The sequence below is a fragment of the Pseudophryne corroboree genome, chromosome 10, assembly GCF_028390025.1.
Source record: "Pseudophryne corroboree isolate aPseCor3 chromosome 10, aPseCor3.hap2, whole genome shotgun sequence".
NCBI lineage: Eukaryota > Metazoa > Chordata > Amphibia > Anura > Myobatrachidae > Pseudophryne > Pseudophryne corroboree.
Genome location: NC_086453.1, coordinates 279,502,531 through 279,530,407, shown reverse-complemented (window position 1 = coordinate 279,530,407; position 27,877 = coordinate 279,502,531). Strand labels below are relative to the sequence as shown.

The following is a 27,877-nucleotide window of genomic DNA, read 5'->3' as shown; positions in this document are numbered from 1 at the left end:
TCTAGACTTAAGAAAGGCATTTGACACTGTCCCACATCGCAGACTGCTAAATAAACTTGAAATCGTGGGGGTGGATTATAAAACCGTTAAATGGATAAGAGCCTGGTTGCAGGATAGAAAACAGACGGTTGTAGTAAATAGAGTGTAATCTATGGAGGGAAATGTTACCATTGGAGTACCCCAGGGATCTGTACTTGGACCAGTTCTCTTTAATATCTTTGTTGGTGATAATGCAAATGGTATTGAAGGGAAAGTATGCCTTTTTGCAGATGATACAAAGATATGCAACAGGGAAGACACACCGGGAGGGGTAAAACAAATGATTGATGACCTAGGTAGGCTTGAGAAATTGTCAAAAACATGGCAACTACAGTTTAATGCTAAAAAATGCAAAATCGTGCACTGGGGGTCTCAAAAACCCAAAGGTTAAATATAGTATCAAGGGTACTATAATGGAAACTACTGAGGAGGAAAGGTTTTAAGGAGTCACTATTTCAAGTGACTTAAAGGCAGGAAAGCAATGCAACAAAGCAATGAGAAAGGCAAGTCAGATGCTTGGTTGCATAGGGAGAGGAATAAGTAGCAGGAAAAAAGAAGTAATAATGCCACTGTATAGGTCTTTGGTACGGCCCCATCTGGAATACTGTGTCCAGTTCTGGAGACCATATCTCCAGAAGGATATAAATACATTAGAGAGTGTACAAAGAAGGGCAACTAAAATGGTGCATGGCCTACATCACAAAACTTACCTGGAAAGGCTAAAAGATCTTAACATGTATAGTTTGGAGGAGAGAAAGGAAAGGGGGGGACATGATACAAACTTTCAAATATACCAAGGGTCTTAACAAAGTTCAGGAGGGAAACATTCTTCAAAGGAAGAGAAGTATTAGAACTCGAGGACATACACTGAAACTGGAGGGAGGCAGGTTCAGGGGAAATTTAAGGAAAAATTACTTCACAGAAAGGATAGTGGATAAGTGGAATAGCCTCCCATCAAAGGTGGTAGAGGCTAAGACTGTAGAGCAATTTAAACATGCTTTGGATAAGCATATGAACATCCTTACAAAGAATTAAGGTTCAAAAAGGGTTGAGATTACCTAAAGGATAAAGAAAAGCGGCAGACTAGATGGGCCAAGTGGTTCTTATCTGCCGTCAAATTCTATGTTTCTATGCTGAACATTGCATTGCCATTCCCTACATCTTGTATCTTCAGAAGTAATTTCTAAATAAAGGCCATTTGTCATAGGATGGGAAAGATCGGTTATAAATGCGGTGACGGAGGGGAGGGATCGGGTAGTATAGAGAGACATGGCAAGCAGGGTTCTTATCTGCCGTCAAATTCTGTTTCTATGATTCAGAGTGGGTTTAGTGGCGGCTGCTGCTTCCCAGCAACAGATATTTGGTAAAATGGAAAGCACTGTTCTACAAAGCATTCAGTCTTCCATTGGAACAGACCCCTGCAACTTTCCTGTGCTGGTAAAGACGGAGTGTGAATCCACTGCCCAGGCAATGTCCATGGGAAACCGGAGCATGGAAGCGACGGGATCAGTTAGATCCTTTCAAATTTGCTTTTGGCAACAAGCATGGGGGAATCCATGGAAGTTCCTCCCTTTTTCCTTCCACAAGCAGTGTGTCTATGTAGATACTGGCCTCTGTAGCAGAGAAGCTAACTGCAGGCTGGCACAGTTTGCATTCTGTCCATTCTAGCTTGCTCAGTAGTGCTGGTCGGAGGGCACCGTCATCTGCTTTCCCTGGACTCTTGGATCACCTCAATGTGTTTTTTTTAAAATCTTAATTACTATTATTTAACTTTGACTGTCCTAACTGGATAGTTTAGGAATCGGTAATCATTTCCTAGTTGAAGACTGAGAAGGCATGCCCTAAATCATTTTAATCCGCAAAAGCTGCCTGTGTTTCCTGTTCCCATAGTTTTGCGAATAATAAATTTTAATGGAAAAAGCTGCACAAAAAGACGCTTGGCTCTACCAAGTCACAGCGTGGCGTGACTAGAAGGTCTGTTTAATGTACAGGGTGGCTAGATGGAAGTGGAGACATCTATATGTAGAATGTGGCGTACTGATTAGAAATTCTCTCTCTCTCTCTCCCCTTCCAGGAACAGTCCCTTCTTCAGCCTCCCACACTTCAGCTTCTGAATGGCATGGGACCGCTTGGGCGCAGAGCATCTGACGGTGGGGCCAACATCCAGTTACATGCGCAACAGCTCTTAAAGAGACCACGTGGACCCTCCCCGCTGGTCACTATGACAACTGTGAGTGTACGGTGACTAATATGCCAGTGCAGGGAATTGTTTGTAATGTCTCTTGTGTGGGGAACGTGGGAATAAAGAGTTCTCTGTACTGACCAGAATGAACAACATACCTGAAAAAGACAGTTTCTCTAGCATCCATAAGGGATATTGGGGGAACTAGTACAATGGGGTATAGACGGGGTCTAAAGGAGCCAGTGCACTTTAAATTTCTTCAACTGGGTGTGCTGGCTCCTCCCCTCTGTGCCCCCTCCCACAGGCAGTTTAGAAAAAAGTGCCGACAGTAGAGGATGCACATCTCTGAGCTCCAGAGAGTTTTCTTCAATTTAATTTTGGGCATCAGCATACCTGCACCGTGGGAGTTAGGGGGAGGATAGTCACTGGCCTTATGAGGTGCAGTGCCGCTTCCCCGCTGCAGGACCATTGTCCTGAGGGGCTGTTTGTTCAGCGGGGCACTGCACCTTGGCTATCACAGCTGCAGCACGCCACACACCCCTAAAGCTGCCTGAATTTGACATCGGTGGTGAGTTCACACCGGGGGCCCGCTAGGTGGGTCCCCAGTTCAAAGTGCGGCTGATCACAGGCGCAACGTACGTGACCCTCCCTGGGGGGTCCCGATACGGTCCACCATTAGTACACTGGCACAAACATGCTTAACTAAGCACTTGTGTGAGGTTTTAACCTTTTTGGAGACTTTGCCAGTATAAATAATATGTATAGCTCCGGCGCCCTTGGAGGCGGCGGAGCTTCCTCAGAGCGGGACCAGCGGCATTTTGGCGCCTTCCGCTGCTTACAGCAGCCATCAGCAGCGCACACTCAGCGCTTCCTGCCTCACAAACACGCTGGAAACTGGTACAGGGTGTAGCTAAATGGGAAAGCCGCTTGTGTACACTATTCTCAGCCTATTTATGACTGCATTTATTAGTAGTATTGTGAGTACAGAGCAGACAGTCACAATGTGGCTGTGCAGCTCCGGGTGTGCTGGTATTTCTCACTCTCTGTGTCTCCTCTCACATACAGTAGGAAAAAGCAGGCTTGCATTATAACGGTCTGTGTTTACGTGTATGTGTTTGTTCTTACTGTGAAATATGGGTAAGCACAAACTGTGCGGTATCTGTCACCACCAGATTCTCTCCATGGTCTAATGACTGTCCAGTATGGGAGGTTCCACGCCAGAACGTTTCAGTTGGATCTCCTGAGCAAGTGGTCCGGATCACATCTACAGATGCACCGGATGATTCGGCTGTCACCTCAGGCCAGGATTTCCCTCCTTTGGTGGCTTCAGTCCTCCAATCTCCTGGAGGGCAGGAGTTTGGGATTCAGGATTGGACCCTCCTCACGACAGATGCGAGGACGGGGAGCCTCCTTCCAATCAACATTCTGCAACTTCGGGTGATATACAATGCTCTGCTTAAGGCATCTCCTCTGCTCAAGGATCAAGCGATCTAGGTACAGTCGGACAACGCAACGGCGGTGGCGTATATCAATCAACAAGGAGGGACAAAAAGCAGAGCCTGCAAGCGAATGGTGTCAAAGATACTCCTCTGGGCGGAAAGAAATGCAAGAGCCATGTCAGCAATTTTCATTCCGGGTGTGGACAACTGGGAAGCGGATTTCCTGAGTCATCACGATCTCCACCTGGGGGAGTGGGGGCTTCACCATCTGGTGTTCCAGCAGATCATCGACCGATGGTGTTGCTCACAAATAGACATGATGGTATCGTCTCAACAAGAAACTTCCCTGGTATTGCTCACGGACCAGGGACCCTCAGGCGAGGGCAGAGAACGCACCGGCGTCACCTTCGCCGTTCCGGCTGGTATACCTGTTTCCTCCGATTCCATTGCTCCAAAGGGTGCTAAAGCGGATCAGGAATCAAGGTGTCCAGGCAATTCTAATTGCCCCGGATTGGCCTCGGAGGGTGTGGTACGCGTATCTTCTAGACATGTCCGTCGAAGACCCTTGGCCTCTACCACTCAGAAGAGATCTTCAACAAAGACCGTTCGTTTACCCGGACGTATGGCGTTTTCGTTTGACGGCATGGAGGTTGAGCGGAACATCCTAGCTCACAATGACCTTTCCAAGAAGGTTATTACAACCAAAGTTCAGGCCAGGAAACCTGTGACGTCAAAACACTATCATCATATCTGGAGGAGATATGTCTCTTGGTGCGAGGAACGCACGTATCTGCCTGCAGGGTTTCACTTGGGATGTTTCCTATGTTTTCTGCAGGCTGGTGTGTATAAGGGCTTGCAGTCTGGGATCCATTAAGGTCCAGATTTCAGCTCTCAATTTTCTTTCAGAAGATATTGGCAGTGTTGCCAGAAGTTTAGACCTTCTTGCAAGGGGTACTCCACATACAACCTCCCTTTGTGCTGCAGACGGCTCCCTGAGATTTGGATGTAGTGTTGAAATTTCTACTGTCTACCTGGTTTGAACCTCTGATGACGGTAGAAGACAAGTACCTCACGTGGAAAACAGTGATGTTACTGGCCCAGGCTTCTGCTCGCTGTGTTCTAGAATTGGGGGCCTTGTTGTGTAAAAGTCCGTACTTGGTCTTTTACGAGGACAGAGCGGAGCTCCGGACTAGACAGCAGTTCTTGACGAAGGTTGTCTCCGCGTTTCACCTGAATCAACCTATTGTAATTCCGTCCAGTTCTGACGCTTCTGCTCCTCCGGAGGCATTGGATGCTGTGCATGCCTTGAAGATCTATGTCAAGCGCACAGCTTGGGTCAGAAAGACGGATTCCTTGTTCGTGCTCTATGATGCGCAGAGAAAGGGTTGCCCTGCTTCAAAGCAGTCCATTGCTCGTTTGATTCGGCTTACTATCCAACAGTCCTATGTGTCGGCAGCCTTACCTGTTCCTAAGTCTCTGAAAGCCCACTGTACAAGATCTGTGGGCTCTTCCTGGGCAGCTGCCCGTGGAGTCTCAGCCTTGCAACTATGCCGAGCTACTACCTTGTCGGGGAAGAACACCTTTGTGAAGTTCTACAAGTTTGATACTCTGGCCAAAGAGGATACCCAGTTTGGGCAGGCTTTGCTGCAGCAGTCTCTGCACGTTCTCCCCCCATTTTGAAATCTGTGGGACGTCCGCATCATACTAGTTCCCCCAATATCCCTTATGGGTGCTAGAGAAAATAGGATTTTAAATACCTACCGGTAAATCCTTTTCTCATAGTCCATAAGGGATATTGGGGGTGATTTCGACTTGATCGTAGCTGTGCTAAATTTAGCATTGCTACGATCAGGAACACAGATGTGGGGGGATGCCCAGCACAGGTCTAGTCCGCCCCGCATGTCGGGCCCTGCCCTGTCGCTGAAGTACAAAAGAATCGCACAGTGGCGATGCTTTTGCACTTCAGGAGTAGCTCCCAGCCAGCGCAGCTTTTGCGTGCTGGCCGCGAGCTACTAGTCTTTGCTTGGGGTCGCAGCGGCTGCGTGTGACGTCACGTAGCCGCTGCGGCCCACACCCCGCATGGTCCGGCCACGCCTGCGTTGGTCGGACCGTGCCCACAAAATGGCAGCCAAATGCCGCCATGCCTCCCGCCCAGCAACCGCCTCTGCCTGTCATTCAGGCAGAGGCGATCGCTAGGCAATGACAGCCGACTGCTGTCAGCCGTGCGCTGGCGCACTACGACGCCGGTGCATGCGCAGTTCTGACCTGATCGCTGCGAAGAACTGCAGCGAGCGATCAGGTCAGAATGACCCCAATTGGGCGCCCGCCTCAGTGTGTTGACTTTTCTGCAGGTTTTTGTTCTATAGTTCCTTTTCAGCTGTTGCTGGTTGTTATATGTTGTGGTGTGCTCACCACTCTTTGGGGGTCATTCCGACTTCATCGCAATGCGATCTGCTCGAAACTGCACATGCACGGTGGCCGCATGGCGCGGGGCAGCAACGCCTCCAACGAAGCAAGCGGTCGCAGCGGCGACCGCAAGAAGTTTGACAGGAGGAAGGCGGATCTGGGTGTCAACTCACCGTTTTCAGGGCGTGGAGATCCGAACGCAAGTGTGTCGAGGTGTTTGGAGGGCGAATGTCTGACGTCAATTCTGGGACGTGCAACGCTGAAGTGATCGCACAGGGTGAGTAACTCTTACCCTAGTCTATTTCTGCACAAAACTTTTTTTGCATAGCAGTGCTGCACAAGCGTTTGCAGCCTTACTATACAAAAATTCACTCCCCCATAGGCGGCGTCTAGTTGATCGCACGGGCTGCAAAAAGTTGCAGCGTGCGATCAACTCGGAATGACCCCCTTTGTTATCTTATTTCTTCTCTCATATATGTCCTTTCTCCTTCGGGCACGTTTTTACCTATAACTGCCTGTGGGAGGGAGCATAGATGGGAGGAGCCAGCAAATCCAATTTAAGAAATTGAAAGTGCACTGGCTCCTTTGGACCCGTCTATACCCATCGTACTAGTTCCCCCAATAATCCCTTATGGACTACAAGAAAAGGATTTACCGGTAGGTATTAAAATCCTATATATATATTTTTTTTTTTTTCCATTTTGTAGCGCCAGTTGGAGCCAAATTAGAGACTCGTAGTAAAATGAATGATTGTTTATTTAATGTAAGACTCTTTAATATAAATGTTTCTGACTCCCTATCCCACAGGCGGTACCTGCGGTTACACCAGTAGATGAGGAGAGCTCTGATGGAGAGCCTGATCAAGAGGCCGTGCAGAGGTAAACTCTGAGTCCCTTACACAGCATGCCTTCATCATATCTTCAATGATCTTGATACTGTGTGTGTGTGTGTGTGTCAGGCCGAATCTGTCTTCCTGCTAGGAGCCAAGGTTTATACTGCTATTTCATGTGTAAAACACCATTAATGTGTTTCCTGCTTTGCACCATCAACGGCACCGCTAACACTAGCAGAGACTATTTGTGAGATGGAGTAAACTCTCACAATGTGTTATGGCCATCTGAATACACCTGTAGAGGCACCATTCCTCTGCTTGACTTGCTTTGGCCTTTGCCAGTTGCCATATGCCAGTCTTGAAGTTACCCTGGTACTCTACATTTGAAGTAGTATTGCAAGTTTTTATATCCACATTCATACAAATTAGGTGTAATTTCCTATTGCAACTCCAGGTGGCACACTTGTTTGCTGATCAGAGTTCACAGGTTTTATGGTTCTTTTTACTATCGAGCACGTTAGAGATCATTGTCTGGGCTCTGCTGGTGCACCATGAATCTTGTTATTGAACATATACTGTAGGATTGCATATGCAATGCTTAGAGATTATGGGGCTGATTTATCAATGAGTTTTATCATATGCAATGAGTTTTAAAACTCGTTGCGTATGATAATTGGCGCTCCAGCCAATCAGCTTCCAACTTTTAATTTTCAAACACATGACAGGAGGTGATTGGCTGGTGCACCATTTATCATACACAACAAGTTATAAAACTCAATGCGTATGATGGTGGTCATTCTGAGTTGATCGCAGCCAGCAACTTTTTGCTGCTGCTGCGATCAACTAGTCCACGCCTATGGGGGAGTGTATTTTAGCTTAGCAGGGCTGCGATCGCTTGTGCAGCCCTGTTAAGCTAAAAAAATTTCAAGCAGAACAAGACCAGCCCTATACCTACTTACCCTGTGCGACGATCTCTGTGATGCTGGAGCCGGCTTTGACGTCAGACATCCACCCTTCCGTTCTCCTGGACACGCCTGCGTTTTTCTTACCACCCCCCGAAAACGGCAGCCAATGTTCTGGATCCGCCCAGGAACGCCTTCTTCTTGTCAATCTTCTTGCGGACGGCTCTGCGACAGCTTTCTTCGTAGGACGCGACGTAGTCGCCGGGCAACGTCGCGCATGCCAGCCACCGCGCATGCGCATGCCAGCCGCCGCGCATGCGCATTCCAGCCGCCGCGCATGCGCATTCCGGACCCGTTTGCACCGCAGCGATAAACCGCTGCGTGCGAACGGGTCAGAATGACCCCCGATAAACCTTGTTGATAACTCAGCCCCTATATTTGCAAAACATCGCACATTAAAGATAATCTTACAGTATCCTTCAGATATTAATTTCAACAGCAATCATGTCATTTGTATTGGTTATTTTGAATGATGACAGATTGAAATCGAGTGTGGGCTCATCCTTACATGTCTGAATCTGCATGTGCTAGAGAGATGCTGCTGTCTGTGGATGTCCTCTTTATCAGTATCACAATTACAGGTATCTTGCCAACCGCACCAAAAGACACACATTGGCAATGACTTGTCCTACAGCCGAGATTCCTCCAGAACTGCAGCGTCAGCTGGGACAGCAGGCTTATCGTAACAGAGTGTGGCCGCCACATCTAGGCCTAGACCCGCATCGGTGAGTACCTGGGAACTGCTGTACAGTATATAGAGAGCCGAGTGTAATCGATCACAAAACCAATATATGAACATCACTACTGTCACGTTAGATGGCTCATACCGGTGACATGGTAGTTAGCATTGCTAGGTCACAGTGCTATGGCTGTGTGTTCTGTTCTGTCCTTATTGGTCATTTGACATCTTTCTAAATGAGCCCGCGTCTGTGTGTGTGGGTGGGGGATCCACTGGGACACTCTGTGTAGCATAATATTTTTTCCTTCATTCTTTTGCGCAACGTATATGTAGTTGATAATCTTTATGGCCTTTTCTGTGATTGGAGAACAAAACGTCCTGTTTTCCTGGGAATCTGTCCAAAGGTGCCCTCTCAACCTTTGACCAGTGAATGCATACGTATGTTTGCAAACTTTGTACGACACCCACTGATTGCCACGCTGGAGCAAATAGACAGGGGGGGAGGGGGCTGAAGTTTCTCCGAAATAGCAATCCAACAGTTTACCGCTGAAACGAATTAGATGATAAAAACTTTCTTATCCCCCACACACGTTGCTCAGGTTCTCGGAAAATGATAACTTGGCAAATAAGTTCCTTTTCACCTTAGTAATGATGCGTTCTAATTTTTAGATGCTGACGCAGTTCCCTGTACACGAGGCATTCAGTCACTTCCCAAATGCTAGTTTAATCAGGGTCTGGGTAACTTTTTGCATCAACTGTTCTGTGGTCAGGCAATCAGTATGTGTCTGGCAGCAAGGGTAGTGGGGGAAATCTGCAGATAAAACCTGTGATACTTCTTGTAAGATTCGGGTGACTTCAGTGGGTAGGGGGCAAAGGGCCTGACTCAGAGGGTGCACCCAGTGGCCGGCGCAGTTGCAGTTTCTCACGCTGGGTACATGTGAAACTATGCTAATGGTTCCGCCACATTCTTGTGCACCGAGACGCCCACTGTCAGAGTCTCACATCCTCCACTCACATGCGAAACCGGAAAGATTGGGCGCACATCGTATGAGCGGACCTACATGTATGCGGCTCTCGTAAGACGCTGAGGCCTCTCCAGCTGCGAGCAGGTTTGCAGTGCTGACAGAAAATGGTCCCGGCACGCCTGGACCTCCCCCAAACGCTATCTATCTGTCACTCACGTTGCAGATAAATCCTCTGTGCATCCGCAATCACTCCTCATTCGCTGCACGTGCACAGTGCGACTTTGGCACATGCACAGCGGAATGAATCTGGTTGCTATATGCAAAACCTTGTCTTTATTTGGTACCAGTTTTCATAACTGTCTTCTTGACATGTTCACTGGTCAGATTGTATTAGAGCAGGGCTGCCTGTGATAGGTGGGGGTTGTAGGTGATGGATGAAGTAGCAGGGTGGTTATATGAGGCTCCTGTCCTGCCCTAGATTGGACACCTTACTGATTGTGCCATCCCCTGAGTTAGGGCTCAGTCGGAAACAAAGTGCAAAACTACAAGTTACATTTGTGTCCAGAACAAACCATGTCAGGGAGCAAATACATGTAATTTTTTTTCATGGAGGGTAAATACTGGCTGATTCTGCATGTAGCATACCGCACCTTACTGCCCCATCTCTTTATGCAAGTATTCTATACCGGGGGCATATGTAACCTACATTGCTCTTGTTTACAGTAGGGTAACCTTCTTTGTGCTTTACAGTCTGTTACTTTTTTAACGGCAGGGTGCTGTGTGCCCGCGGCAGGGTGCTGTGTGCCCGCGGCAGGGTGCTGTGTGCCCGCGGCAGGGTGCTGTGTGCCCATGGCCGGGTGCTATGCGTCTGCAGAGAGCTACAACCGCTATATAGTTTTGTGGACTTTATTTTTTCTTCATTATCCCCCCAAAAAAATGTGGCTTTAAAGCTAACAATTACATCATCTTATGTCTTGCTTGGGGATCGGGTCAGAATTCCAGCAGTCAGAATACTGACGCCGGAATCCCAACACTACTCGGAATGCCGGCGCCTGCATCCCGGCATGGATCGTGACCACCGGGATTCCGAACGACGGTTTGCCGGGGCTCCAGAGAGGTAAGTTGGTGGGTGGGATGGGGGGGGGGGGGGGCATTAGGATTAGGCCTAGGCAGTGGGAAGGGGGTGAGGGTTAGGCACCAGCAAGGATTGTTATGGTCAGGCTGCAGGAAATGAGTTCGGGATAGAATACTTACCTATTGGGTGTCTGGATCCCTATACCATCCCCATGCCTGTTATATTAAGTCAGTGGAGATTTTTTTATTTTAGTACGTCGACATATTTTGATCACCGTAATGGCCAAATAATTGTAATACATTTAGATCTTGGACATTTTCATTTTATGATAACAAGCGATATTTTATCTTTCAGTTCCATGTACAAAGACTCAAACACGCTACACCTTCCCGCTGAGCGATTCTCACCAGTGCGCAGGTTCTCTGATGGCGCTGCCACAATCCAGGCTTTCAAAGTTCACCTGGAAAAGACAGGACACCAGAATAGCAGCATCAAACAGCTGCAGCAGGTGAGAGCCGCTGCCACACAACCACAGCACTGGCCTGTTTCCATCCGACCAGTGCTGAAAGTGGGCAGTCAGTACTGTAGGTTTGGGTGTGACCGTATTTCTTGTTTAGCCTGTATAGGGAATCCTGTGTACAACTCAGGGCAGTGTGTGGATAATACCGCCTTAGTAGCCTCCAGACAGCATATGTAATGCCGATTGGAAGCAATAGAACAAATGGTGTATCGGTGTACAATGACAGTATTCCCACCACAGGAGTGTGAGCAGCTGCAGAAGATGTACGGTATACATATGGATGAGCGGATGCTGGAGCACACACAGCAGCAGCATGTCATGTACCAGCAGGAGCATCAGCAACACATCCTGCAGCACCAAATACAGGTACATCACATGCTCGGCCAATGCATGCTGCTCTCTTTGTTACAGGGTTAGGGATAGTACAACAGGAAAATAGTCCACTATGGGTCTGATCCTGAGGCTGGTGCCCAATCTGGTGGGCGGGTGAGATTGCTCCCCCTACATCACAAAGGGATTGAGAGAACTGACTGCTTTAGCCTTTCTCCCCAGCCTGGCACACAGCAGCGTGTATTGTGTGCTGGTTCTGCCCTTTCTCTCCCTGCCCAACGTGCCTCTGTCTGCAGTGGGGAAGGGGGGAGGCAGTGGGACCTGGGCCTCTCCAACAGACTTTGGTATGGAGTACCACCCCGCGCGCAGTTGTCCAAAGCCATGCTGGCGAGACACACATCCATAAAAGGAATCTCTTCATACTGCATAGTCACCGCCTATTAACACCCAGTACATGCCATAGTCCATGCAGGACAATTGGTTCTGCGATTCTGTGCGCAGATATCGCGGGAAGCGTTGAGGATTTAGACGCATGCACAGTCCAAAAAGAGCAAACCCATGTTGGGTATAAAGGCTTGTGGTGTTGTGCAGTCAAATAACTGACACATTGCGGTTCCTTCTCTGTTCCTTTTCAGGACTGTATCCATCCCGCACAGCCGTCACCACCTCTTCAGTCATCGACCATGCTACCAGCCTGTGAGATTCAGCCCGCCATGCTTACTCACCAGCTTCAGAGGTATTGGTCACACATTGTGGAGCTACACAAGGCGGCTGTGCAGTGAATCTAATGTCGACAGCATTTTTGTTAATTAAGCATACAACATGTGAGGCTAGTTGTCACATATGGGTGCGACAGGTGTTTTTAAAGTTCTACATTTTCTTTCCAGCCAATAAAATAGTGTCCCCGAGCCATGGAATTCTCCTGTAGTTGTAGCGACCCATAATGTATGGAAATCGTTGACTACCTGCCAGTCTAAGAGCTGTAACCCCTGAAGTGCTGACATATAATTGTTTTGCAATGTCTGCACCAGTATTACACTTGTACGTTTAAGGTGTGCTTCTGTAAAGCTAAAGACAGTGTGAACATAAAAATTGTACCAAATGAGACCGGTACATCATTAAGCTATACTTGCCATAAGCATGCCTTGCGGATTTTCTTTTAATGTAACTATTTATTTCAGATTTCCAGGTACCAGTAGTAGTAAATGGACATTTATTTTAGTTGCTCCATGCTTGGCATGAGCCCGATATCTAGATAAGCTTCATAAACACCAGTGTGTACATAGCCTTCGAAAAGCGTTTCCCATTATCATGACACTACTAGAGCATTGCACAGTCCGTGTTCTAGAACACCTATGTGAGACAGCCCCAGGGCATGTACCTGGGACATAGGGAATTGGTAATAATTCTATGTATTACAGATTGGATCTGGACCTTTCTGAAATTTGTGTCATCACTTTTATTTAATGAAACAACTGATAAACACATTAGGCTGAAAACAAAGGTTGTGTTGTCAGCCAGTGGTGGATTGTGGTAGTGAAGACGGCAGCCAGGGTTGCATTTATAATCTGCAATATTGCTGCTATCATTGCTTTTTATTGGTCATGCTGTCACAGAACGTTTAGTATTGTCACTATGCATGTATGTTAGAAATCCTCCCTGCTTTCTGCACACAGCATTTTTGAACCTACTGCTGTTTATAAGTTTTTATTATGTCTAGGTTTTCTTTATTACTGCTCTTTCATTTGTAATTTATGTCCCAAGATTTGAAACGAATATAAAGTTTTGCATTTGTAAATGATAGATATATTCTCCTACGTTCAGCCTGACCACCCGTTTTGTCCTGTTTCAGATTGCGGATTCAGCCTTCCAGTCCCCCTCCAAATCCAACCAGCAACCACCTGTTCCGACAGACAAACAGTAGTCCACCACCCTCCTCCAGTGCCATGCTCCAGACTCACGGTATAGTTCCCTGACATGACAGCGCGATACCGCAAGTATTTATTGCAGCGTTGTATTAATATTGTTTCTCCCGCAGGGGCCCCTACTTCCACTCAGTATCAGGGGATGCCAGGTCACAGTGCTATCTACCAGCCTTCTAACAGTGGATCCCCTCCTCCTAGCATTACACTGCCACGCATGAGCATACAGCAGCAGCAGCAGAACCAGCAGCAGTCGGCTCAGCATGTCACCATCCAGGTGCAAGAGGCATCCGACATGTCAGGAGCTGCGCGGGGCGTTCCAATCAGTCCTTGTGCCAATCACATACAGATGCAGCAGCGGGCATCACTCATGGCTTCATTGGGCAGTTACACCCACCGGCCGCTGTCCAAGCAACTGAGTGCTGACAGCGCTGAGGTGCACAGGTAACAGATTGGGCAGTGAGGGGGTTGGCTAAGAGCAGGGGAGAAAGTAGATGTCAGTTGTACAGGAATGTAATGTCCCTTCCAATGTATTATCTAATTCCTCAATGGTTAATGTTTACAAAGCAAATGTAGAGACATTTGCAAATATACCAATAGTTTTAACAAAGTACAGGAGGGAATCATTCTTCAAAGGAAGAGAAGTATTAGATCTCGAGGACATACACTGAAACTGGAGGGAGACATGTTCAGGGGAAATTTAAGAAAAAATTACTTGACAGAAAGTGTAGTGTATAAGTGGAATAACCTCCCATCAGAGGTGGTAGAGGCTAAGATAGTAGAGCAATTTAAACATGCTTGGGATAGGCATATGAATATCCTTACGAAGAACTAAGGTTTAGAAATGGGTTGAGATTACATAAAGGATAAAAAAGGGGCAGACTAGATGGGCCAAGTGGTTCTTATCTGCCGTCACATTCTGTGTTTCTATGCTGAACATTGCATTGCCATTCCCTACATCTTGTATCTTTAGAAGTAATTTCTAAATAAAGGCCATTTGTCATAGGATGGGAAAGATCGGTTATAAAGGCGGTGACGGAGTGGAGGGATCGGGTAGTATAGAGACATGGCAAGCAGGTTATGCAGTCCTGTGACCGGCGCTTGAGATCCCGGCGGTCACCATGCCGATGCCGGAATTCCGACCGACGGAATGCCAACACACAGGGTATATTCCCACTTGTGTCCACCAAGCCTAATGGGGGGGCTCTGTTACGCTTGTTGGTAGATGGCAGAAAAGGGTGAATTGTAATGTAACCGTTTTGGCTTCCAGTGCTGCTGATGTAGTCATGTGACTCCTCTCATATCTTTCAGCGTGAATATGGGGCGCTTCTCCCCCTCCACAAACTATGACCAGTCCCACCTCCACCCTCACGTATTTTCTGATCAGGCACGGCCTCCCGCCACAGGATACGCTACCCAAGGAAGTGCAGGATACAACCCGCCTGGTGCCACTGGTTATCCTCAAGCTTTGAAAGTCCCACAAATAGAGCAGTACCCTCCGTTCTCTGCAACCCAACAGAATTACCCCACATCGGTGCTGCAGCAGGCCTTGCTCTCGCCCACACCCAGCACATATACCAGGCATCACCAGCAATTGCCACACATGCTTCAGGGCCTGCTCTCCCCACGGCACTCCCTGACCGGCCACACGGACGCACGCTTGCCCCCCGCTGACTTCATGCAGCTTATTAAACAGCACCAGCAACAGCAGCAGGAACTGAATGAACTGTTCAACCAGCACCTGAATCAAGGAGATGCAGGTAACCTTTCCTACCAGAGTCCCTCTGAACCCTACCACCATCTCCTCCAGATTCGAGCACAAGAATGTATGCAGCAAGCAACACCTGTTCCCCCACCACCCAGATACCACCCATCTATGCTGCATTCAGAGAGCATGGAGGAGGACTGTTCTGGCGAAGGACACAGAATGGGTGAGGGAGATCCTGTCAGAGGCTTGAGCAAACCCCAGCAGGAGACTAGACATGGGGACACGGAATCTCATCTAGGGACACTGAGGGAGCAAGATTTGGGTACGCAGCAGTATCAGCCGCAGACCTCGTATAGCAGGACCAAGCCTACCAGCAGAGGTGAGGTTTTTTTTAAAAGGCAAAAAGTGCTGTTTGCTGTAGCAGCTGTTAACTATTCACTTCTTGCTATGTGACATGTCTCCAATTTTTTACAGTGAACATTGTAAGATTGAAAAAAACCAACACTTAGAACCTTATGTAATTGCCTACGAGGGAAGGTTGGGTTCTGGCGAGTCTGCCTGTGTGTTTAAAGCAGCAATAATAAAAATGAAAAACTAAACCTGGTTTTGTCTTTTAAATTATTGCAACTTTAAAAAAGCGGGCAGACTCTCGTGCTTGTACCTGCAGCCACAGACTGTTGCATAATGTCTTTAGTGTGAAACGCGTCAGTATTGTAGCTGCTGAAGACACCCAGGGCCTGATTTTGAAGCCGTATCTGTAGCTTTATGCTAATGCAGAGTCCGCTGTTCTTCATACTGATCACTTGCAGTGACTCAAATCCTTCTTGGCGCGTCTTGACACACACCATTGAAACTTGCAGCAGCCCATTGGCAGATGCAGGTTTCATCTGAACATGGCAGACTGTACTGCGTGAGGTTCTGCAGCTTATTCTGGCTGGCCCACCCCTATGTTACCTCCCAGGAACGCCTACTGAAATCTTCTCTCAGCCTCTAGGATACATCGCAGTGCGATTCAGACGTATGTGCAGACCTAAAACCTCTGTCATTTGCGCGCGACATCGCATCTGCGTCCACCTCTGGATCAGGCCCAGAAGGTTTGTAAAGTGAAGTATGGGAAAATGCTTACACACAGGCCTGCATGAATTTACAGCGTCTCACCTGCTGGACTTATTATCTTAATGGCTTTTATCAGTTTGCCTCTTGAACTCTCATCATGAAGCCCTATACATAGAATCCCATCAAAGCACTTTAACCCCTACTCTTCCTGACTGCCAGCATTATAATCCACGTCTGAACCAGCTGTCCCCTGACGCAGCATTGTATCTGCCCGCTGTCTGCATGGTGACACAGCGGATGACATTTGGGAACTAAAGTAGGAAGGTGTTTCAGTGGTTCTGGTGTCGTTCCCTTGTTTGCTTTGTGATTTAGCGTTGTATGTACTGTGGAGAGCCGCTCAGGTTATTCAGTAGGACTTTGTGTCCTCTGCTACCTGACTGACACAAGGTTTGTTTTTTGCAAGGGACTTTGTGTCGTATCTCTAAAGTGATTTAGCTTAGAGCCTCCGGTGGTTTCAGAAATGTGTTTCTATGCTCGCAGCAGGTGCATAAACAAATGCTGTACCCTGTATGTAATGTGTGCACCCAATGTGAGCGTTATTCCACATTGTGCACTAAACTCTTCCAGGCAGCTGGATGATATCTGATAATCCGCATAGCAATGAATGTATTTAGGGCGTAATATGGTGTAATAGAAGTGTAAGGGTACCTCTGCCCTGCCACATACACCGTCCATAGGAAATTCATGAAGCGGAAGTGACCACAAGAGGATGGGCAAGCATACCAAATAGTTTAGGGTTACTAAATCTAGAACGCAAATTGCTTTATATAGTCTTCAAATAATGTTCTGTCTGTCGATCAACCATAACCTTAATATCACTGACAGGTGAAGTGAATGGATTCAGTATGATTTACCAGCTGTCCATATCCCGAAAAACGGCATCCCGCCCGCCAGAATGCCGGCAGTAGGGCGAGTGCTGCGCTCGCCACGCTGTGGGCTCAGTGGCTTGCTGCGCTAGCCACAGGATCTATGCTGCCATGCCGACCTATTAGCAGTGATTGGCAGGTACCTCTGACAGCAGCAATTGCAGGAATCTACAGTGAGCTTTCTGACTGGTCGCATCAAATGCGACTATGTCAGGGAAAGCCCAGCCTGGTGTGGTCACATCTGATGTGACCATGCCAGGCAAGTGGTTAATACATGACTCTATCTGCGGGTGTTTGCCTGTCCCCTGGGATCAGCACCGTGTATCACAGCCGGTGTACCTGGGGCACAGCAGTCAGCATCTTCTTCCTGTATCTGCCCACCCCCAGACTGCCATTGGCTAGTTACACAGGAGTCTGGGGAGCGGGCAGATCTCTGTATCTTATCACAAGTTGTTTCTGTTGTTTATTTTTAAATATTTTTCAAGAGTTACTTGATATCTGAAAGTCATCCTTTTAAAGGTCCAGACTTAAGGGACGTTAGATAGGAGGGAGGGCTGAGAATCCCATTCATTTATCAGGAGTTTGATTTCTCTTAGTGATCCTGTGAGAGACCCTTTAACACATGCACTCCAGGCATTCTGGGAGTAACTGTTGAATCAGTCTGGCGCGGTAAGTAGACAAGCACTGGCTAAGTTAATCACTAACTTGTTTATGCAGACACTGGAGTCATGACTTTGGTTCCCCTCCAGGGCCTATATGTGTGGAGTTTGTGTGTTCACTTTGTGTTTACACTAACTTCACCCAATAGCTTGTTTGGGGCCAAAAAAACAAACACTTGATACAGGCTCTGGGCCTAATTCAAGATTGTACGCAATTGCGATTTTCTTGGCTACGGAATTGCTAATGTTAGCAAGTGAAGCTGCTGCCCTGAAATGAAGAGATGCCCACCGGAGCCATCGCAGACTCATTCGCAACTGCGCACACATTCATGTCCTATACGCAAAAGCGAGTAACATTGTGGCAGCTGTGCGCATGGGATCGCAGCACATGCGCAGTCTGGCAATATTCGCCCATTGCGTACAAACATGAATTAGACCCTCTGTGCGCCGTTCAGTGACTCCTAAATCTGCCAGTGTGAGTGGCCAGTTTCTGAGCTTGCTGATGGTGACCTGCGTAGGAAATGTGATATGGTCACATCTGACACAAATCTGTGTTCTGGGTTAGATCAGGCTCCCTATGTGCTCCTTAACTTCTAAACCTTAGATACAAGTAGCCTCATGTAAGAGATGCATTAATAGCACTCACAAATATATGTGAAAATTAGATGTTTGATTCTGAACTAGCACAGTATTTCTCTGGGATACAATCTGCTAATAATGAAGTAACTACGAGTATTTACTCTGCAATGACTGGAATATGACAAGCACAATATGCTGATCATTTTCCTTATTTTCATAGAACCAAGACCTTCGGTGAACTGCATGGACAGGGTTTCCCCTCCTAACGTCATGGAAGTTCCAGACCACAATGGTGTCCCTTACCCTCCCAGGACGTCCCCGAGTGACCATGCCCGGACCCGGATGCTGCAGCGGCACCACACCATCCAAACCAGTGATGACGCTTATGTAAGCAGGTTCTCTACAGAACGTGTAGATCTATACAAGGGGTTGTCCCTTTAGGAAGTCTTCATTATATACCCAGATGGAAGCTGAATGATTGTGTAGAGAAGCGGAATAAGGGAACCTTCTGCTTATACACTGATTGCTGCCGTTCCTTCCAGGTGCAGCTGGACAATCTGGCTGGTATGAGCCTAATGGCCGGTAAAGCTCTCAGCTCTGCTCGCATGTCTGACGCCGTTCTGAGCCACTCGTCACTCATGGGAAGCCAGCAACAGCTCCAGGATGGGGAGAGTGAAGGTGATTGTGTACTCCAGACCCCACCAGTCTTCTCTAACCTTACATGGTTTCCTTCCTAATGCTTTTTGTGCTTTGCTAGTTGCTACCTTTCTTTCTTAACCTCATTATCCATTGTTTCCTTCTTTGTGCTTACACTCCACCCATGTACTAATTACTCTTTGCTCATGACAACCTTTGTTTCCTCATTACTGCTGGCAGCGACCTTTCCTCACTCACATTATATACCCCTTGCTGTAGCACCGTCTCGTCACAGTGTAGATGCATGCTACATGTTTGCAGAGTCAACAGGTAATTGTGTACAGAATGAACCAGAGCTGTTTGCTGTGCATCTAGGCATTGGGTCATTTTATTTCTATTTCATCCAGTAGTCTTCACGCTAGGCTGTTTTAGCATGGTGCTGCGCCCTGCACGATTTTTAAACTGCAAAATGCGCCCTGTCCTTTTAGCGGTGCCCTGCTAAAACAGCCTGCCCGAGGCTGTAATGCCACCGCGTGAATAGAAGCACAGCATCTGTGCACATTAATGGGAGAGCGATATCGTCCCCGCATCCTAGCTGGAACACTAATCCAATCTGGTGGACACTGGACCATGGGGGTTACTTGAAGGGACTGTAGGAGCTGGCACTTAATAAGACTAGTGTAACTTTAAGATATTCGCTCTTCCCTTTAAGTGCCCGTGGAAGATCGCTCTTTTCATTAGGGCTGCTCTACAGCCCTGTACTTTAGGTTCATTTTTTATTTATTTATAAAGTTTCTGATATGTGTTACATAGTCTGTGATCGAGAGATCCGACAGCTATGAAAATCAGTGCTGCCGCCGGACTGCTGGGTAAGTGACATGTGTTTAATCACTGGCACCACCTGGTCGGGTCTCCGTTCTGGAGCCGGCCTGGGCACGCAGCCAGCTGGCAATCTTGCCCTTCTAGAGGGTAGCAATTTGCTCAGCATGGTGCCGTCATCTTGTGGGTTAATCCGCGGCTCCCATCTTCATAAAATGAGGAGCGAGTGGGAACTGGGGCTACACTAAGTGAGTTCACTTGTGTTTGTGCCCAGGGGATAGAGAGAGACAAAGGGAGCATCTGGCTGCAGGGCTCAACTCCCCCTGTGGTGACTGCAATCTTTCCTGGCCTGTGGATAGGTTGCATAACCATTTTGCAGCCTCTACAGGAAGGCTAAGTATACTTGGTTTCTGGTTTTAGGTATATCGTGTTTGTTACAGTGCAGAGCCTCTGCATACCTTTTATACTTTTCCCTGCTGTTCGTGAGCACACTCCAAACCCCCACCCCTCTTTAATAACCTGGACACCTAGACAAAGGAGCCAGGCGCAAGTAACCATGGTACTGGTGGGTATACTGAACTTCAGATTACCCGGTGTCCTTTTAAAAAGGTATTTGGCATATGTGCAATATCTTATCTTATAGGGGTATAGGGTGGTCATTCAGATCTGATCGCTGCTGTGTGTTTTCGCACAGCAGGCGATCAGACCCAAGCTGCGTATGCACCGCACCGCACTGCACCTGCGCGTCGCACGACTGCAACGGGCATCGGCGCCCTGCGACGGAATGGTGCAAAAAATCCGTTTGCACAGGCGTTTGCAAGGAGATTGACAGGAAGAGGCAGTTTGTGGGTGGCAACTGACCGTTTTCAGGGAGTGTCCGGAAAAACGCAGGCAGGATCAAGTATTTTCAGGGAGGGTGTCTGACGTCAAATCCGGTCCTGATCAGCCTGATGTGATAACAGTAGAAGAGTAAGTCCTGGGCTGCGCAGAGACTGCACAAAATCAGTTTGTGCAGCTCTGCTACATATGCGAACGCACACTTGCACAGCGAAAATACACTCCCCCTATAGGCGACAAATATCTTGATCGCAGGACTGCAAAAATTGCTGCCTAGCGATCAAATCTGAATGACCCCCTTAGACAGCTGTGTCTCTCTTTCTTCGTTGCTGTAAACCACTGCTGAGACTCAGCCTGCAGTTATACAGTCCCAGAGTACAGGGTCCCAGATTTAGATCCCACTGAGCGGTCAGTGAAATTGGGAGATAGGGCCTGTTAACTTACTGAGGTCCTATGCCTGGTATCCAATTGTCTGCTATGGTATTTGGACAAGTATCCTCTATTGAGGATCATCACCAGTGTTGTCTATGATCACGTAATGTCCAAACCCACCCTACATTATTTGGTTATGGGTCTATATACTAGAGATGTGCAGCTGGCACTTTTCGTGTTTTGGTTCTAATTCCCCACTCGTGTTTTGGTTTTGGATTGGTTTTGCCAAAACCACCCTTTCGTGTTTTGGTTTTGGATCTGAATGATATTTGAAAAAACATAAAAACTGCTAAAATCACAGAATTTGGGGGGTAATTTAGATCCTACGGTATTATTAACCTCAATAACATTCATTTCCACTCATTTCCAGTCTCACACCTCACAATATTGTTTTTTGGCCAAAAGGTTGCACCGAGGTGGCTGTATGACTAAGCTAAGCGACACAAGTGTGCGGCGCAAACACCTGGACCATCTAGGAGTGCACTGCAGTTGCAGACAGGGTGGCACTTAAAAAAAAAAAAAAAAAAAACTAGGCCCCAAACAGCACATCATGCAAAGAAGAAAAAGAGGTGCAATGAGGTTGCTGTATGACTAAGCTAAGCAACACAAGTGTGCGGCGCAAACACCTGGCCCATCTCGGAGTGGCACTGCAGTGGCAGACAGGATGGCAGATATAAAAAAAGGCCCCAAACAGCACATCATGCAAAGATGTAAAAGAGGTGCAATGAGGTAGCTGTATGACTAAGCTACGCGACACAAACAATTGGCCCATCTAGGAGTGGCACTACAGTGTCAGACAGGATGGCACTTTAAAAAACTAGTCCCCAAACAGCACATGATGCAAATAAGAAAAAGAAGTGCACCGATGTTGCTGTATGACTAAGCTACTGTAAGCGACACAACCACCTGGCCCATCAAGTAGTGGCATGCAGTGGCTGAATGTCGAAAGTGGCCCGCAATTTTTCAGTCCATTGAAAGCATCTCCTGCATGCCCCTGTCATTTTTCAAAAATTCGGCATTTGGTGGACATATACGGCAGTACCCCTGGACTTATACGGCAGTGTCAAACAGGATGGCACTTTAAAAAACCATGCCCCAAACAGCACATGATGCAAAGATGAAAAAGAGGTGCACCAAGGTTGTTGTATAACTAAGATAAGCGACACAAGTGTGCGGCACAAACACCTGGCCCATCTAGGGTTGGCACTCCAGTCCCACTGCACTAATTGCGGATACCAGACACATGTCTAAAACCAGCATAGTTGTTATGGCCTCAGTAATCCGCTTTGCAACAGGGTATATATATACGGCAGTGCCGCTGGACTTATACGGCAGTGCCGCTGGACTTATACGGCAGTGCCGGGTCACCACCACTGGACTGATGCAGGACAACACAGCACCACTGCAATGGACTGGACTTATACAGCAGCACTGGACATATGGCAGCAGAGGACACCACCACTGTGACTGGACTGATGCAGCACAACACAGCACCACTGGACTGATGCAGCACAACACAGCACCACTGGACTGGACTTATACAGCAGCACTGGACATATGGCAGCAGAGGACACAACCACTGTGACTGGACAGATGCAGCACAAGACACGGATACTGAGGACGAAAACACGTTTTCTCTCTACACTCCAATGCTGGAGTGAAAATGGTGACGACGCCTGGCTCCTTATATGGAATCCAAACCCTGTGAGAATCTGACAGCGGGATGATGACGTTTTGCCTCGTTCTGGTTTCCGAGTCAGGCGAGAAAACCCGAGCCTGACTGATCCAGGCTCGGGTGGTGAAGTTCGGGGGGGGGGTTCGGTTCTCTGAGAACCGAACCCGCTCATCTCTACTATATACCTCATGTATATTATGGATTTCCTCTAAACTACATGAGTATTCATCTTGTTAACCTGTTGTAGCATTGGCACCACTGTTCTCGACGTTGCAGTCATTTTAGTCACCTGGTCTGGTGTGATTTTTCAGTACTCTTGTGTCACACCCGTATACCCTGGTGTGATCACTGCTCCTTTCTTCTACACTGGGTTAGCTAGTGTGCACTTGATGTAGTCAGTCTACCTTGAGTCTGTGCTATTCCTCCTTAGTGAGGGTGTAGCCTTCGCTTTGGTCAGAGTTCTGTATATTACTGAGTGGTTGTTATCTCACAGGTAATGCAGTCTCTTACGATGTCACAAACTGAGTGTGGCTTTACTTTTCTTCATTCACAGCTGACAACCTGTTGGGCACAGGTGACGCATTATTAATGTCTTTACAAACTCACTGTGAGTGCCTTCTCGGCATGCGACCGCAATAGCCAGGTGCTCTGGGTAACTATCCACCATGCGTCCTTAGTGGTGTTTTCTAGGGTGGCAGTCGATATGCCCCACTGCTTGGACAGTCTGTTTAGCCTGCTGATGAAATTTTTAGCTGGACAGTTTAGATTTTAAACCCAACGTTGGGAGTATCAGCATTGTGTGATTTTTCCTTTTCAGCTGAGGTTTCAAAACAAATATTCGTAGTAATGACATTGTGTGTTTTTTCCATGTCTTTGGGTCTTTCCCGGTCTGTCCAAGTATATTTTCTACAATGGGCTTGGTTGTAATAGGCACCTGGTTTCAAGTGCCCTGAGGTTGGTGCCATTAATATTCTAATAAATTAGGGTTTTTCATACTTCAGCGTTAATTTAGTTAATAATACTTCTTCCTCCATAGTTGTACTGTGGCATAATCTTTGCTTAGGCCTGGACTTCTCTATTGTAGGGGTATTTCTGCCTTGACTTTTCCTAATGGCCCTAAGATTGTGTCTCACAGCCTAAAGCACATACACAGGTCCTGCTGCTAGGGGCAGCACTGCAATTGGGGCTGCCCTAGACAGGCAAGGGCTCCTTTTCATAGTGGCTTGTCTTCTTGTCATCTGTTTTTTTAGCCATGTCTACATCCTGGGGAGGTAGCCGGAATGTCTGCTATTATGGTCTTTTGGTGACTATTTTTCCTCGGCTATGGGTGCTTTGCATCCTTTCCCAGACCCAGGTAGGACACCTTGGTTGTGAATTCAGAACTTTGGTTTGGGAATATTCCTCTTTGTTGTAGGGTGGTATGTCGCATTCCCTAGAAGTGCTTTCCCTTATGGTTGGCGTTGTCTTTGGGTCAGAGCTAGCAGTGTCTTTGGGTGGTAAGAGTACTTCCCTCCTAGTGTCTGTGCCTAAGTCTATAAATCCTTGGTTTCGTCTTTTTCAGGGATGGTAATCCGTGCAGTGGTTTTGAGTCCTTATTGGTGGTCCTGGCACTGCGACTAGTTTGCAGTGGTGACTTACCTCCTATTTATAGGTCCCCTTTGGGAGGCTGAGAATGGTGAGCTCCAGGCCTATTTCAGGACTTCTGGTCTGCTTTGTTGCATCTCTGTTATTTTTGTGGTGTGGTTCCAAGGGCCCATGGGTTCTGATATGAGGGCCCAGGACATCTTTTCCATCTGGGTCTTAAGGGGAGTTTTTTTTCTTCCTGCAGTGTGGCTGAACAGAGAGTCTTGAGTCGTTTCCAGTGTCCATTTCTCCTTCACGCCGCATCGGAGTTGTACAACCTGCAGCTCCTCTGCAGACTTGTTCTGCTTTATGATCTTGCTTTTTTAAATTTATTACACAGTAAACTCAGCACTTCTTACAGTGATTGGTATTCCAGGGCTTCTTTTCAGCTTCAGGGATTGGTAACTGTCCTGGATGTCTATTCTCCTTGTTCAACCTCGGAGCTGGTTTCTGCGGAGACTGGGTTGCCTCTAGCCTTGATTTTTCTTGAGTTGGTGCTCTAGACTGGTTAGTTGTTACTTCTCTGTTCTGGTACCCACAATGTGGACTAGCACTGGCTAATTGTGTCAATCGTTGCCTAGTGCTTCTGATGCTGGAGTCAGACTCTCAGTGGCTCTCTACATTGCCTTGTTACTGAGCCTGTTCCACATATGCTTCTGGAATGGGGGTCTCTGCTGCTCTACGTATTTCCTCCATAAGTGTATTAGGAACATACAGAACCAAATGTCTTTCCTAAGGTTTGTGGTTTTTCTCTCCTCACTCCTAAGTGGGATTGCACCTGTGCCAGTATACAGCAGCCTAGACAACAAAGCTAGAACACTTTCTCTTTTTTTTAATAAAGTAATTTTTATTCAATAATATGTAGATTGAGTTAGACATTGCATATCAACGGCATATCACATCATTACATTAATCACATCTTCGTTTACATACATTTTGTCAGCCCGTCTGAACTTGCAACATCTGCAACCAGTATATAAATCAACATATCCGTTTTTTAATTTTTACCCTTAAACTAACCCACAAAAGGGTACATAAAAAGAAAAATCAAAAGAAATAAGAAACATAGGAAGAACATAGTGAGAAATAGTCATCTGAACTAGGACCTTATCAGTCGCATATGTATTAAGGCAAGCCCGCAGAGCTGCGCTGTCAGCCTTTTAGACATACATCATTATATATTAGATCAGTGGCACAATAGCTCTTCGGTATCCTCTATGATTGAGGGACCAGGTGGGAGTGGGGAGATTCCAGCCAGCGAGACCAAATTCTTTCAAACTTGGCCGCTGCGTTCTGTTTCATATAAATATATCTTTCCTTGAGTATTGTGTCGTTAACCAAGGTCTTGAGTGCAGAGATTAAAGGACCGCTAGGGGCCATCCAGAGTCTCGCAATGCACACCTTAGCCAAGGCACATACATTGCGAGCATATAGATCGACCGGGCCAGTCTCAGAAGTAGAGCCTCCTATCCCCAAAATACAGAATTGTGGGGTAAGCAGTCCGCCAGTCACTCCTGTACTCTCCAGCACCGATCTAACCCCCGACCAGAACACCCGTAGTCTTGGACAATCCCACACCATATGCCAAAATGTTCCCATATCCGCCTCGCACTTAGGGCAGAGACCAGATCTGCCAGTCCCAAAAGAGGCCAGTCTAGCTGGAGTCATATATGTTCTATGTAGAATGAAGAATTGGATTTGTTGGTATCTGAGGGACTTGGTGACCGTGGCGGGGTATTCCAGAGCAAGAGCCCAGTCCTCCTCACCCATGAGACCTACATCCTCCTCCCATTTTCCACGGAGACGTGTCAGCGGGTCCGCATGGATTTTGGTGAGAAGATATCCATACGCAAGGGAAACCATCTTAGTTCGACCCAATGTAGTTACAAAGGTCTTGATGGGAAATGGGATGATTCGCGGGGGGGGAATCCGCAAACTGGGACTGGAGGGCATGTCGAAGTTGAAGGTATCTGAAAAAATATGAGTTAGGTAAGCCAAACTCATCTTTCAGTTGCTGAAAGGATTTGAGTGAGTCATTTAGGTAGAGTTGGGAAATAGAGACCACCGATCTAGGGGCCCACACCTCCCGTCCCTCAAGCGCATGCAACTCAGGAAGCCAGTCAGAGTACCAAAGGGGGGTGTCTGGGTCCAGGTCGACGTACCCTAAGAGGTCTCTCAGGGCCCGCCATATTTTTAAGGCCTGAAAAATAATAGGGGGAAGGAACCGGGCCCCGCTCCCACTCAGCAGCACCTGTATAGGAGAGAGGTGAGGAAAATAGCAGCGGATAAACTCGCACTGCAAGGTATCATCACCAGAATCCCGCACCCATACACTAATATGAGTCAGCTGAGCAGCGTAGTAATACATCTGGAAATTAGGCAAGGCTAGGCCGCCATCAGAGCGCAGCCTAGTAAGAGTATTTAATTGTATCCTAGGTCGTTTGTTAGCCCAAACAAGTGAGGATAGAACACTATTTAGTTTCCTAAAGAATGTTGGATAGATATATACAGGGGATTGAAGTATAATGTATAGGAGTTTGGGCAGTATGATCATTTTGATGAGATTAACCCTGCCAGACACCGTCAATGGAAGCCTACACCAGGTTTTGGATTTGCACACTATCTGCTGCATGGTCGGGTCCAGATTCAGAGGGATGAAATCAGAAGGGTCATTAGTTATTTGGATTCCAAGGTATTTAAATTGTGTTGTCCAACATAATGGTAGGGAAATTTTTGGAACAGTAGGAGGGAGGCCTATGACTGGCATAATATATGATTTAGACCAGTTGATCAGAAGACCCGAGTGAGCACCAAAGTCCTCAATCACACGCAGCAGAACGGGCATTGACCTGGCGTAGTCTTGCAAAAATAATAACATGTCGTCGGCATAAAGTGCTATCCTATCCTCGCGTGAGCCCGTGCAAATTCCCATAATATCTGGGTGTGATCGTATCAAACAGGCCAAGGGCTCGATGGCCAAGGCAAACAGTGCGGGGGATAGGGGACAGCCCTGTCTGGTACCCCGGGACAATTGAAAGGAGGGGGATACATAACCATTCACCAAGATCCTGGCACTCGGATGCTGGTACAATAATTTAGTCCATCTGATATAGTTGGGCCCAAAGCCCATACAAGACATCACCTCCCATAAATAGGCCCATTCAATACTGTCAAAGGCCTTGGCCGCGTCCAGCGAGACCACAGCCGAGTCAGAAGGGAAGTCACGTGGGAGTTGTAAAATGGTATACAGTCTACGTAGGTTGATAGATGTGGACTTCCCAGGCATGAAACCAGTCTGATCTGGATGAATGAGGGAGGTGATCACTGTATTAAGTCGTACTGCCAATATCTTTGCCAGGATCTTGGCGTCGGTGGGGATTAGGGATATCGGTCTATAGGAATCCGGAGACCTAGGGTCTTTACCGGGCTTCGGGATCACTATTATAATTGCCTCTGACATAGAGGGGGGAAGTTCGTTATTGGAAAATATATCTAAGAATAAGGCATGGAGCCTGGGCCCGAAAAAATCAACGTGAGTTTTGTATACTTCTGAGGGAATTCCGTCACACCCCGGGG

The 27,877-nt window shown here is 47.3% G+C and overlaps 1 protein-coding gene across 2 annotated transcripts in view; it reads left to right on the top strand.

Annotated features, from left to right (window-relative positions):
- SIK3 (SIK family kinase 3) overlaps positions 1 to 27,877 on the top strand; it is a 453,545-nt gene that overhangs the window by 417,189 nt on the left and 8,479 nt on the right. For both annotated transcript variants that reach the window (XM_063943297.1, XM_063943296.1), the window contains exons 13-23: positions 2,114 to 2,269; positions 6,874 to 6,944; positions 8,442 to 8,585; positions 10,934 to 11,087; positions 11,340 to 11,465; positions 12,065 to 12,165; positions 13,282 to 13,391; positions 13,468 to 13,795; positions 14,663 to 15,438; positions 18,500 to 18,666; positions 18,822 to 18,957. In XM_063943297.1, the coding sequence (XP_063799367.1) occupies positions 2,114 to 2,269; positions 6,874 to 6,944; positions 8,442 to 8,585; positions 10,934 to 11,087; positions 11,340 to 11,465; positions 12,065 to 12,165; positions 13,282 to 13,391; positions 13,468 to 13,795; positions 14,663 to 15,438; positions 18,500 to 18,666; positions 18,822 to 18,957 (2,269 nt within the window). The remainder of the gene's footprint in view (positions 1 to 2,113; positions 2,270 to 6,873; positions 6,945 to 8,441; positions 8,586 to 10,933; positions 11,088 to 11,339; positions 11,466 to 12,064; positions 12,166 to 13,281; positions 13,392 to 13,467; positions 13,796 to 14,662; positions 15,439 to 18,499; positions 18,667 to 18,821; positions 18,958 to 27,877) is intronic.